This window comes from Callospermophilus lateralis, chromosome 15, assembly GCF_048772815.1.
Source record: "Callospermophilus lateralis isolate mCalLat2 chromosome 15, mCalLat2.hap1, whole genome shotgun sequence".
Lineage (NCBI taxonomy): Eukaryota > Metazoa > Chordata > Mammalia > Rodentia > Sciuridae > Callospermophilus > Callospermophilus lateralis.
Genome location: NC_135319.1, coordinates 85,476,202 through 85,489,318, shown reverse-complemented (window position 1 = coordinate 85,489,318; position 13,117 = coordinate 85,476,202). Strand labels below are relative to the sequence as shown.

General features: G+C 52.1%; 1 protein-coding gene across 1 annotated transcript in view; it reads right to left on the bottom strand.

Moving 5' to 3' along the window:
- Positions 1 to 9,472: 9,472 nt before the first annotated feature.
- The window catches only part of Btbd16 (BTB domain containing 16), a 51,754-nt gene continuing 48,109 nt past the window's right edge, over positions 9,473 to 13,117 (bottom strand). Inside the window, exons 15-17 of the mRNA XM_077105361.1 lie at positions 12,500 to 12,598; positions 10,992 to 11,180; positions 9,473 to 9,541 (exon numbers count right to left, since the gene is read on the bottom strand). Of these exons, the coding sequence (XP_076961476.1) occupies positions 9,473 to 9,541; positions 10,992 to 11,180; positions 12,500 to 12,598 (357 nt within the window). The remainder of the gene's footprint in view (positions 9,542 to 10,991; positions 11,181 to 12,499; positions 12,599 to 13,117) is intronic.

Here is a 13,117-nt window from a genome sequence, read left to right as displayed (position 1 = left end):
CAGGGGACAAGTCAGCTAGGAGAGAGCCCAATCCAGAGAGAGGCAAGCAGCAGGAGAAAATCGGAGAGGGTAGAGACAGAGTGCAATGGGCAGGCTGGTGGCACCTAGCCCCCCAGCACAGCTCCTCGTGTGACGGCTCTTCAGATGCACACGAAAAATGTGATACAGAGGAAGAGTGTTTAGAACTGGAAAGCGTTCTTCCCAGAGAACCAAACATCTGCGCTTGAGAAAAAGCCATGCTTTGCAAAGTGTGAGGCATGGTCACATCTGGCCATGACCCCAGGTCAGAGATCTGCTAGGAACAGGTGTCCTGGAGAAAAACTGGTGGACGCCCATGGGCAGGCCCAGCCGGAGCCTGAGGGTGCCGAGGCCTCACCAGTGGGCGGGCACCCACGCGGGTTGGTCTGACTGAGTTTACTCTGCTGTGAGAACCCCATTAGTTCCGGGGCTTCAGGGGAACTGTGTGTCTTTGGTTCAAACCTCTTGGTGATGCCTGCTGCCTGCAGGGTGGCGTTTCTCCACGGCCACCTGGGCAGTGACTGAGGGTGAGGTCTGCCAGAGGCCTTGAGATACAGCCCTCAGGGTGCCAAAATAAGCAGGCAGGGTCTACCAGGCTGTAGCCATGTGATGTGTTCAGGAAGGGGACAAATGCCCTTGCCCACTTCCGTGTCCCACCATGTCACCTAGACCCCAAAGCTTGTACTCCTGAGGCTATCAGGATCCCTTGGAAAACAGTTCCCTCAGCTCCATGGAGCTGCCTCACTGGACTGGGGCACCAATCTGGTGACAAGGCAGGGTTAGATAGCCAACACCATCCTGTCACACAGCCATTCACAGCCCCTTCTTGTGGATGTGAGCATGCAAATCAACACCTGCAAGCTGACACCTCTCTGGCTCAACAGGCATACCCACCCCTTTGTCCTCTCTATATTATTGGCTCCGGCTATGTGACAGCAAAACCTTCCATTTCACATCAATTTACAAATCAGCCTGTATTCGTTATCTGCAGCTGCTATAACAAATTACCACAAACTTGGTGGATTAAAACAATACATATGTATCCTCCTACAATTCACAATTTTGGAAGTCAGAAGTGCAAAATCAATTACTTTTTTCTTTTCTTTCTTCTTCTTCTTCTTCTTCTTCTTCTTTTTTTTTTTGTACTAGGGATTAAACCCAGGGCCTCACACATGCTAGGCAAGTGCTCACCACTGAGCTATACCCGAGCCCCAAATCAGTTTCACTAAGCTAAACTTTAGGTGTCAGTAGGGCTGGTTCCTGCTGAAGACTCTAGGGGAAAATATGTTCCTTGGCTCTTGTACTCCCCAGCTGGTGACCCCATCACTGCAGTATGATTCTGCCTCCTCCTGCCTCCCTCTTATAAAGATCTCTGTGTGTACGTCAGGCCTGACTGGTGACCCAAAATAATCTTCCTTTCTCAAGACTCTTGACTTAATCACATCTGCAGTGTCCTGTTGATTGTATGTCACAGGTTCTGGGAATTAGGACTCAGCTACCTTGGGGGCCATTATTCTGCTGACCACATGTCCCCACTCATCCCCTCATTCCATGGCTCCCTGAGGATGAGAAGCTAAGACTCAGAAAGGTTAGGCTATTTGCCAAAAGTCACCTAGCTAGAAAGTGTGTGTGTGGGGAGCAGGGTGGGATGCAGAGCTGGGTGTCCTAACAGAGCAAGAGGAGCCCCAGGTGCTGTGGCCTGGGGAAGGCCTGCTGCCCCTCCCTGCCCTTGCTGCCTGCCACCACCGTGGGAGGCCTTTGTTCCTGCTGCATTCTCCAGGGGTTGGCTCTGAGTGTGTCAGCACAAAAGGAACACCTGCAGGCTGCCCTAGTTCAAGAAGTGACCCACATTAGAAGAAAAGAGCCAGGCAGGCCACAGCTGGGTCCCCTTTTCCCTCCCTGTGCCAGCCTTTATGGCAGGCAGTCCAAGGGTTGCCAACAGCAAGCTCACGTGTGGTTTCGTCAATGATTTTCTCAATTAACCCACGAGTTAATAACCTTCCTGCTACTGCAGGAGGTGTTCAGATCCCTGGGACCCTCCACCTTGACCCAACAGCCTGAAAAGGGGGAAACAGTGGGGACTTATCTCTCTGGCACCAACACCCCCTCCCCCAAAAAACGATCACTATTCCCTAGTTTTAATAAGGCACTGCTGCCCACCTTCAGCCTGGTTTCGAAGGTGCACTCAGCCTCACGCACTTCCTGGGTGCCTCAGGGGACCCAGAACGAACAGTGCACCTGCTGGGAATAAACCACTCCTGCCATAGTAAGATGCCCAGTGAGTCAGGCAGAGCTTGTGCAGCGGAGCATGAATTAAAGAAAAGCTAATCATGGTGCCCCAGCCTCGCTGAGGCCTTTCTGGAGCACTGAGGACGGCCCCCTGCTCCCAGCTGCCACCCTCTCCAGCGCCCTGGGCCTGGCTTTCTGACTATTCACGATGCTGCACCAGAAGTTTCCCTCTCCCTAAGGAAGCCCAGGAGCAGATCAGGCCCCTCTCGATGGGTGAGAAATGGGTCAGTGGATGGTGTCACTGGTGGCTGAGAAACCAGGAAACCCTGTTGGAATGAAGGTTGAAGCCATTTTGCTTGAACTCACCCCAGAGCTGAGATTGAATTGATTGTCTCAAATGTGGCGGGTGAAGGGCCTTGACCAGTGGAAGGCACCTCATTGCAGGTGGGGAGATAAACTGCCCATTTTAGACCCATCGTTTCATATTAAAAAAAAAAAAAAAAAAAAAAAGAGAGAGAATTTCTTAATATTTTTTTAGTTTTCGGTGGACAAAATATCTTTATTTTTTATGTGGTGCTGAGGATCAAACCCAGCGCCCTGCGCATGCCAGGCGAGCACGCTACCTCTTGAGCCACATCCCCAGCCCCCATATTAAATATATTTTAAACCCATATATTTAATGGGATCATTTTATGTACTGTAAAAATTGTTTTCTTCTTCCAATTATTCTAGTGTGGTATACTCTGGAGATAACACCAAGGGTTAACTAGAAATGATTCAACAATAGCTTTTTAATAATTGCCTAGTGTACAGACATACCCCATTCTGTCTAATTCCTGCTATTAGGCATCTGGATCATTCTGATGTTTTATATTATAAACAACGCTACAAGGATATCTTTGTAGCCAAATTGTTGACTTTCTTTGTTTTTATATAAAAACATCCCTAAAGTGAATTTGTTTGATCAAAAGGACATGAACTTCAGTCATCTCTTGGATCATAAATCACCCCAAAATCCAGTGAGTTAAAATGATGATGAGTTCTCTCTTACGATTCTGGGCATTGGCTTGAAAAGCCACTCCAGGGTTTCTCCGGGAATCACTAGGAGGCTTTGTTCCATGGAGGGGGCTGGGCGTGGAAGGTTCCAGATGGCCCTACTCACAGGTGTGAGTAGGGCAGTCAGTGAGGCCCTTGGTTCTCCTCCATGTGACCTTTCAGCCTCCAGCAGGCACGGTGTTGTCACGGGGCACCCAGAGGACAGGCCCTGAACGCCTGAACTCATGTGCTGATACTTTTGCCTTGTTCTTCTGGCCAAAGCAAGCCCCAGGGCCAGCCCAGGTTCAAGAAGTAGACTCCATCTGTTTACACTGGTGTGGTTCACCTGAGACCATTACCACCATGATCCACCTCAGGAGTCACCATCCTAAGCCCTTTTCTAAGGTGTTGCCACCCACAGTGGCCCCAGAATGGCAGGATCATCTCAGATGCCACCAGCCAGCGTCCTTTGGGCATTTTTACTCTAAACCAGCTGGTGCAACTACTTCTGGAATACGTGAGAGCAGAGAGGCTTTCTGTCCCCTGAGTGGTCACAGTCACACCCCTGGGATGGAAGGGTCATTAGGGAAGCAGAGGGGCAGAGCAGGGGCTGAGCTCTACACCTCTCCCAGACTGACCATTTCACAGCAGCCCCGCGGCCGTCCCGCCTGCCGAAGGCCCACCCGTGTCTGGATCCTCACAAGAACCTCCCAGCTGCCTGCTCCCCTCTGCCCTTTCCACTCTTCTTTGCCACATGTCACTTGGAATGACTTCTAAAATGCAAGTTACATCAGGGCAGATGCAGGCTTAAAACTCCTGAAGATTCCTCTCGGTTCTCAAGAAGGAGGTCAAATCCCTCCTGTAGATAATGCCCTCAGCGCCACCTGCACTGCCAGCTGGGCTCCCTGCTCTGCGGGCTCTGACCACACAGGCCTCCTTCAAGGCCTCCTTCCACGTGTTCTGTCTCCCCTGAGTAAGCTGTCACCCAGGCTGGCTTCCATGCCTGGGCGCCCAGTTCCCCACCCTTCCTCTCTCTCCCTCCCTCCCTCCCTCTCTCTCTCTCCCCCTCCACCCTCCCTCCCTCCCTCCTTCTCTTTCTCCCCCTCCCTCCCTCTCTCTCCCTCCCTCCCTCTCTCTCTCTCCCTCTCTCCCCCCTCCCTCTCTCCCTTCCCCCTCTCTCCTTCTCTCCCTCCCTCCCTCTCTTCCTCTCTCTCCCTTCCTCCCTCCCTCTCTCTCTCCCTCCCTCCCTCTCTCCCTCCCTCCCTCTCTTCCTCCCTCCCTCCTTCCCTCCCTCTCTCCCTCCCTCCCTCTCTCTCTCTCTCCCTCTCTCTCCCCCTCCCTCCCTCTCTCTCTCTCTCCCTCTCTCTCCCCCTCCCTCCCTCTCTTTTTTCAAACAGCTTTACTGAGGCAGAATTCACACATAACGCACCTTGCTCATTCAGGTGGACACTCCATGGTCGTCAGCGCGTTCAGGTCGTCACCTCGGTCAGGCTTAGAATGCTTTCATCTCAAACAGAAACCCTAGGCCCTTTAGCTCTCGGCCTCCACTCCCTCCCTTCTCCAGCCCAAGCAACGTGTAATCTGCTTTTTGTCTGTAGATTTTCTCCTCTGGGCATTCCCAGGAATGGAACCACATAATATATGGTCTGGGGGACTGGCTTCTTTCACTGAGCATATTTTCAGGGTCCATCTATGTAGCATGGGACAATCCTTTTTTTTTTTTTCCTTTTGGTGCAGGGATCAAACCCAGGGCTTTGCATGAGCTACATTCCCGTCCCCCTCTGTTCCTTTTTAAGGCTGAATCATATTCCATCGTGTGGACTGACCACATTGTTTATTCATTCATCCAGTGAGGAACACTTGGGTTGCTTCCACCTTTTGGCTCTTATGAATCATGCTGTGGTCAACATTTTGTGTACCAGTCTCTGTGTGGACATATTTTTATTTGTCTTAGGTACATATCTAGGTGGGAATTGCTAGGTCACAAGGTACCTCTCTGTTTAATTGAGGAACCATTAAATTTCCAAAGCTCTGCACCATTTCCCATTCCCATTAGCTGTGCGGATGGATTCTGATTTCTCCATGTCCTCACCTCAGCCTGTTCCAAGACCCGCTCCTACTCTCCCACTTCAGATCTCAGCTTAAGCATCTCCCCACTCCCCCAGAGGGTCCTTCTTGTGCCTTAAACCCCCTGCCGGGGTCTAGGTCCACCTTCTTTGCTTTATGCTCTCAGAGCCACCCTGGCAGGGCACTCTGACATCCCTCAGCACAATTACTCTACCACGACTGGCTCTTCCCGACTCTTTGGCTCACCTTTGCAACCCTGACTCAAAGCCTGGCCTGCATCAGCAGCTCCCAGAGGTCTGTGGAATGGAGGCCCAGAAGGGCAGCGCAAAGATCGCATGACTCATGCAAAGTCACGGGGAGGAGCGCCTCTTGTCCCATATCTGCCCTGCCCCTGCAGCAGCCACTGGCCACGTATGGCCACCGAGCACTTGAAATGTGGCTAGTGTAACTGAAATAAAGCTTTAAATTGTATTTCATTTCAGCATGTTTAAATGTAAGTAGTGCAGGTAGGAGCAGGGTAACAACGGTGTCCCCAGCACAGGTCTGAGTTCCGCTTCCCGGGCCTTGGAATCTTCTTTACCCAGCAGAGTTCCTCCCTAACCCTGGGAGGTGACCTTCACCCTGTAGTCCACCCAGTTTGGGGTGACCACTGGCTGAGTCTCAGGCATGGCTGGCCACAGATGCTCCTCTTGTCTAGACCTGGGGGAGACAAGAGGCTCTGACCATGGAGAGTCTGCAGAATCAGGAAGCTCTCTTTCCAAGGTGGCCACTGTATTGACCTGACCCCTCTGCTTGCACTATCTATGTGGGTATGTGAAAATGAACGGCAACTTAAAACCCTGTTCCTCAGTTGCACTAGCCCCCATCTCAAGCCCTGGGTGGCCACACATGGCTAGTGGCTACCATAGGAGCATGGCAGATACAGGTCATACAAAGTTCTGTTGACCCTTTTGGCCCCAGGTCTCCTTCATAAAAGTTCCTCCCATCTCTCCTCCAGGAGAACCTCCTTCCCCACCCCCAGCTCCCAAGGCTGCAGGACCAGGCACCAACCTCCACCACACCCTGAGCCCCACCCCCTGTGCAAATGGGGCCAGCCTGGGACTCCCCACAGCCTCTGGGAGACCATCCTGCTCCCCAAAGCTCCCAAGTCCTAGCGCTTCCCTTCCCTTCCTGGGCTCTCAGGGGTAAGAATATCCTCCCTCTGAGTGTTCTCCAGATGCAAAGCCTCAAAGAGGGGGAGAAAATTCAGGTCAGCCTGAATCTAAAAGCCAAGTATTGCTGCGTGGAGAGTGAATCCTGGGCCAACTCAGCTGGAGGGGAGGGCATGGGAGGTGGGCCAGGTGGCATGTGATGGGAGAAGTGAGCAGAGAGAGGTTCTAGATGTGGCACACAATGTTACATTGTCCAGTGCTCTTGGGGATTGCTTGGGCATTGTGACTATGGCTTTAAAATTCTTGTCTAAGAAGCTCTCACTTGTAAGAAGAGCTTGTAAGATTTTCTTAGGAAATTTTTGTCCCAGGACGCACTCCCTAAGTTCAGAGATTTTGAGCCGTCCATGCTAGATATGCTCCCTTGCCCAGGTGTACCAATCTCATTTTGAACCCCTGAGCTAGGGGGACTCTACTCCGGCAACACAGAGTTTTCAGTTTTCTAGGCTGCAAATTTCAGTCACTGTGATTCCCATTTTGGGGATGAACCCACGCCCTCTAGTGGAAAGGGGTGGACTCTCAGAATTACACCCCAAGGTTGCAACAGGAGGGGCGGAGTGGTTGAGGTTCTGCCTCTTCCTAATTCTAGGAGATGCGGTTGTTGGCTTCTTTCCTTCTTTTTCAACCATCCAGTGTGATGAAGTGGATCCACAGGTCTATGTTGTGGTTTGGACTTTTGGGCACTGGGTAGGAAGACGGCCGGGTACAAAACCCCACCTTGGAGTTGATGCCTTCAGATTAGAGTCCTTCCTGTGATCCCCAGACCTCCTGCATTAGGATCCCCCAGAGCATCTGTGAAGGTGCAGGTTCCTGGGCGTCTCAGAGGGCAGGATCAGTCTCCCGAGGCCTGGTCGGGCTCCACACTTGCCTGGGCTCTCAGGTGGCTCTGACAGGTTCAGTCCAGGAGCCCTGGGGCTGGTGACAGCAGCTCTTGACTGTGTGAATACCACCTGTGTGTCCCTCCCCCATCCCTGTCTGGAAGGACACTGCCCACCATTCCAGGCCCATTTATGTGCCACTTCCATGGTGAGAACACACCCGTGGTCCATCCAGATCCGACGAGATCCCCACACATAGCATCCGGTCCTGGCCTGGGCAGGTGCTCGGAGCAGACAGCAGGTATTCACTAAGCACTTGCAGGACACTCCCAGAACTACTTTACTTCTTCTCAGTGGACCACGCAGGGAATGGGAACAGATGGGCCTGTGGCCAGGCTACTGCCAGGTGCCTTGGACAGCGAATGCCCACCCGGCCCTGGGCTCCGCTTCCTTCTTTAGCAGCCCTGAAAACCGCACCTGCCTCCAGGGGAGGGAACTCGGGGAGATGTGCAGGGTCGAGTGCCTGACCAGAATGGCCACCCCAGCTGGCTGTCTTCAGTTTCCCCTCTGTACGATGAGGAGGCAGAAATGATGTCAAGAAATGATGCCAAGTGAGAAAACGAGACAGCCTGGTGCCTGGCAGTGATGGACGCCTGCACCGCCCTGAGGGCTGGAGGGACGAGGGACAAGGGCTGGTATCAGGACAGGAGCCGGACCCTTTGCTGGGCCCTGGAACTGTGGCAGGAGGCTGCTTGGGAAGAGCTGGGGTGGCACTGGAGGCGCCAGAGCCAGCTGGAGCCGCAGAGGACACAGCTACTCCAGCAATGGCCTCCATACAGGGTGACAGCTGCCCTGGCCTCCTGGCCACTCCTCTCCTCTCCCCAGCTCCCACCACCACTTCCCACGGGTGAGGGAGGCTGAGAAGCAGGGTTTGCATGAGGGAGGGGACCTGCCAGCCGCTCCCAGCACCCAGTTCCTCAGCTCCCATTCTCCCACCAGGCCAGCTCCCCGCCACCCTGCTTGGGTTCCTGCTGGGAAGAAGCCTCCTTCACTTGGGCCTGACTCTAAGTGATCTTTAGGTTGATTTCAGCCACCTCACTCTCTACACAGCATTCTTAACTCGCCATCACTGTCCAGAGACAATAGGTGACACACTGGTGTGGACACCCCCTAAGGTGACCTTTGTAGAATCCTCTCTCCTTGGATGTGGTGGAACAGGCAGCTTCATTTTAGCTCAGAGACCAGGACAAAGGCAGTGGGTGGGTGTTACACCCACAATTACGGTACATCGTGTAAGACTGTTCTAGAGGGCCAGAGCGAGGGGTTCTCCTGCTGGCCTTCGAGAAGCCAACAGGGTGCCTTGAAATTTCTGTAAATTCCCACCAGGACCTGGGCGACCTCTCCCAACAGCCAGTAACTACTGGGGCCGTGGTCACACACCTGCAAGAAGATGCATCTGCTGACAACCTGAATGAGCTTGGCACAGGTTATGTCCTTGCTGGTCACATTATGGATGAGAACACAGTCCAACTGCCACCAAACCATAGTCTTGTAGAGGCCCTGAGCACAAGACCCAGGAAGCTCATCTGGATTCCTCAGCCGTGAAAACCATGAAAGATGTGTGGTTTAGGTGGGGACTCCTGGGGTGCTTGGTTACACTACCATAGAAAACTCACTCACAAAGGGGGAAGAAAGCCTCTTACCCCACTGCCCCAAGCCATGCAGTCCCATCTGAAAAGGTGGATGACAGTCACTCGGCTCCCCCCATCCTTACTTCTGTCTCTGGCTGAGCCACAGCATCAGGGACAAGGGTCAGGTGTGTCCTTCCGGGCACAGGTGGAGCTGCAGCCAGCAGAAGGAAAATTCTGAGGCCTGTGGATGCAGGTGCTCCCATCACACCCCTGGGAAGCGGGATTTGGGGTGCTCTGGGGCCAAGGATGGCAAGTGGCCTTTCTATCCTCAAGTGAGGACAAAAGTTCTAAGGAAACACTGCTAACTAGGACAGTCAGCTGCACACTGGAGTCCCCTTTAATGTCATTTTATTTCCTTTTATGCAGACCCACGTCGGGGGAATCCCATAGAATCTTCTGGAAACTGTCAAGATAGTGGGAAGATGAATGCAAAACTTGCATAGATTGGGATGCCCACAGTTTGGATTTTCAGGGCCTAAAATATGAACCAGAACAAAGCAAATGGGAATTTTAGGACAAGAACACAACTCATATCCTCCAGGATGGGGACAGGGAGGCCCCTCCACCATAACAGTGGGCAGTTCCCAGCCCTGTTGCACTTCGTGATCACCTTGGGCGGGGAGGGTGGTTAAAGACTCTTAAAATTCTAGGCATACTTTAAATACAGCAAAGTCAACAAGTCTTGAGTGCACTTGGGAGTTTTCGCAAAGCCAGAATGTCTGTGCAGCTCCCGCCTCCCCAAGGTAGGGGATGTCTGCAAGGGGCTAGAGACCTGGCTCACAGGTAGTGCCCTTACCTGGCAGATGCAAGGCCCTGGGTTCCATCCCTAGTGTACACACACACACACACACACACACACACACACACACACCTGCAGCCCTCAGAAGTCTCTGCTGGGAGCCATCAGCCAAGTAGGTATGACAAATTCCTTGCCAGCTTACTCCCATGCTGTCTAGTGGAAGGACTTCTGAAAGGTGACCTTGCTCAAGGACCAGGGCAGGATCCGTGTTTAGGGTGTTCCCCCTTTAGAATAGGGCGGTTTAGCATAATAGGAGATTAGGGTGTTCCCCCTTTAGAATAGGGCAGTTTAGCATAATAGGAGATTAGGGTGTTCCCCCTTTAGAATAGGGCGTATCCTGCTGCTGAGTTCCTCTTGAGTGCTTAGGGTCAGACAGTATATTTTGGGAGACTGAAGCCCATACGGTGTGGATTTGGGCAGAGTAGTGGATTTGGGAGAAGTGGATTTGGGCAGAGAACGTGGATTCCCCCAGAGCGTGTTTGTAGACGGCCGGTGTGAGATCGGGAATAAAGAATTGCTGTTTGAATCTACAAGCTGTGTGGAGACTCGTGATTTGTGCCCAGCCAGAGACTGCGGCAAGTCTCCTTCATGTTCTCACCCATTAATATCCCACTGCCTCACTTAGTCCACAAAGAAAGTTGCTATCCTGATTTCCAACAGCACAGGAAGTAACCTGGGAGGCATTTATGAAAACCCCAGGCCTCAGCCAGCCGTGGTGGTGCACACCTGTCAACCCGATGGCTTGGGAGGCTGAGGCAGGAGGATCGCGAGTTCAAAGCCAGCCTCAGCAGCTTAGTGAGGCCCTGTCTCTAAATAAAATACAAAAAAGGGCTGGGGATGTGGCTCAGTGGTTAAGCGCCCCTGGATTCACTCCTTAATACAAAAAACAAAACAAAAAACCAGGCCTCATTCATGCAGCATGTGGTCTCCTGCTCTGGGGAGGCTTGAGTGTTTCTAGGCCCAGGTGATTCTGACGGGCCGTGGGACTGAGAAGTCTTCTCTGGCTTCTGTGCAGTCCCAGCTGCCCTCCTGTGGATGACTGGAAGCCAGGGGCTCCCAAAATGGGATGGGAGAGAGAAGGAGCAAAAGGAGATCAAAGAGAAATGAGACTGAAAGGAATGCTCACGTGGCTTTTGCAGCACGGCTGGACGAAGCCGAACTTCTGTGTGATCTGGTTAGTGCTGAACTCCTGCCACTTGCCTTCCACCAGGGTCTGGGCTCGGATCTCATACTTCACCAGACGCTCTGACTTCAGGCTGACAGCGCTGTGCTCGCAGACGGTAGAGGGGGAATCCAAGTCTGTGTGCCTTATTCTCTGCAAAGAGAATGACCCATTCCAGGTGGACCTGTGACTGGGGTGACCAGGGTGGGTGGAACCCTGTTCTGGGCACATAGACCCTTCCTGTGTGCAGACAGCAGGGGGCACTTCCCAAATGGCATCAGCTCCTGAAGGCCACTACTGAGTCTGCCCTCACCATACACAGACCGCTGTCAGATGGACCGGGATTCGGCCAACCCAGAAAAACACCCGGTCAAGCTCTGTTGTTGCTTCTGCATGTTCCTGAGTGAGGAGAAACCCTGACCCAGGATTCCTACAGCCTTTAGACTGGTGGTATTCCATGACCCATCTTTTCTATCCAATAAAACCCCCTGGGTAGGGAGATGCCTGAGTGACTGGAGACCAGAATGGAGGCCCAAGGAAGAGACTTGCCCTTCCAGAAGGTGAGAGCACCGGGAATAAAACTCAGAGCCATCATTTGTTCGTTTATCCACCCATTCAGCCAGTCATTCAAAGCTCCCCCTTTTTTAGGTTCAGAGACTGGCAGTGATGATGTGAAGATTAAGTCAGGAAGCTTGCAAATGGTACAGAAGAGAGACTGCAATGTAGATCCTACGCGGACCACAGCAGCCCTTAATCACAGAGGTTAGTCATAACCATCGTCAGTGCTGACACTCACACTGTTGGACAGGGATTAGCTCAGAGGGAGAGCACAGGCTTAGCATACAGGAGGCCCTCAGCATCAAACAAAACAAAAACACAGAGTGCCTTCCGCGACAGACCCTGTTCCAAGCCCTTTGCACAAATCAGTGCACCAATGCCCAAAGCCATCCTGGTGAGGCGGGTCTTGTGACCTTTCCCATCTTATAGGTGGGAGGTTCAGGGGAATTTCCCAGCTCATACTGCGCACCAGGCAGTCTGACTACCTCTCTGCTCATTATAGCTGTCCCCTGCCTCTCGTAAGGGTCCAGCAGGAGCACTGACTCCTCAGCATCCCGCCCACTGCCCCTTCCCACTGGTAGGCACTCTGCATTGCCTCCATGGAAGAAGGACACCACCCATTGAGTACAAATCAAAGATGAATTAAATCCTAGATGGAGAGGCAGAAGACCGAAATTCAACCCTGGTTTTTCCGCAGAGGACGTGCAAACATGGAGTCACCCAATCTTGAGATCCTCCTCAGCTCACAATACCTATCTCCTGAGGTGGTAATAAAAATCAAATGACATCAGGTGTATGAGCACTTACGATACAGTCCATGTGAATTACTAATCAATCAACCATTATTGATCAGTACAAATTGACAGACTGTAGGTACTTGTATCAGAGACGTAACGGTTCGGTGCTGTCCTTACCTGCATGTAAAAACTGTAAGAGGTAGTGTCATGTTTGATTCCCTTTATCTCAAAGAAGAATCCATATATAGAAATCATCTTTGAATGAATGGTGTTCTCCTACAGAGGGAGAGAGAAGCAACCAAGTAAAGGAGGGCGATCTTCAGTATTCCAAGGCAAGGGGACGGCAAACTGGAGTGACACCAAAAGCGACTCATTGACAAGGGACCTGAAAGTGGAAATGCAATAGCAATTCCAGCCCCGGAAGCACGGGGAAGCCAAGTGATGACTTTGTTATGACGTAGATGCTCACGTGTGAAACAACACAGGAAGGTTCAAAGGTAAAATGATCTGGTTATTTTGTTAGAGCTTTAACCCAATCAGTGGATTAATCCACTTGAATGGATTAACTGGGTGGTAGCTGTAGGTAGGTAGGGTGTGGCTGGAGGACATGGGTCACTGGGGGTGTGCCTTTGGGGTTCATATTTTGCCCTGGGTAAGTGGAGTTCTCTCTGCTTCTTGGTGCCATGTTTTCTGCTTTCTTCCACCATACTCTTCTGCCATGATGTTCTGTCTCACCTTAGGCCCAGAGAAATGGAGTCAGCTACCTATGGACTTAGATCTTTGAACCCCAAGCCG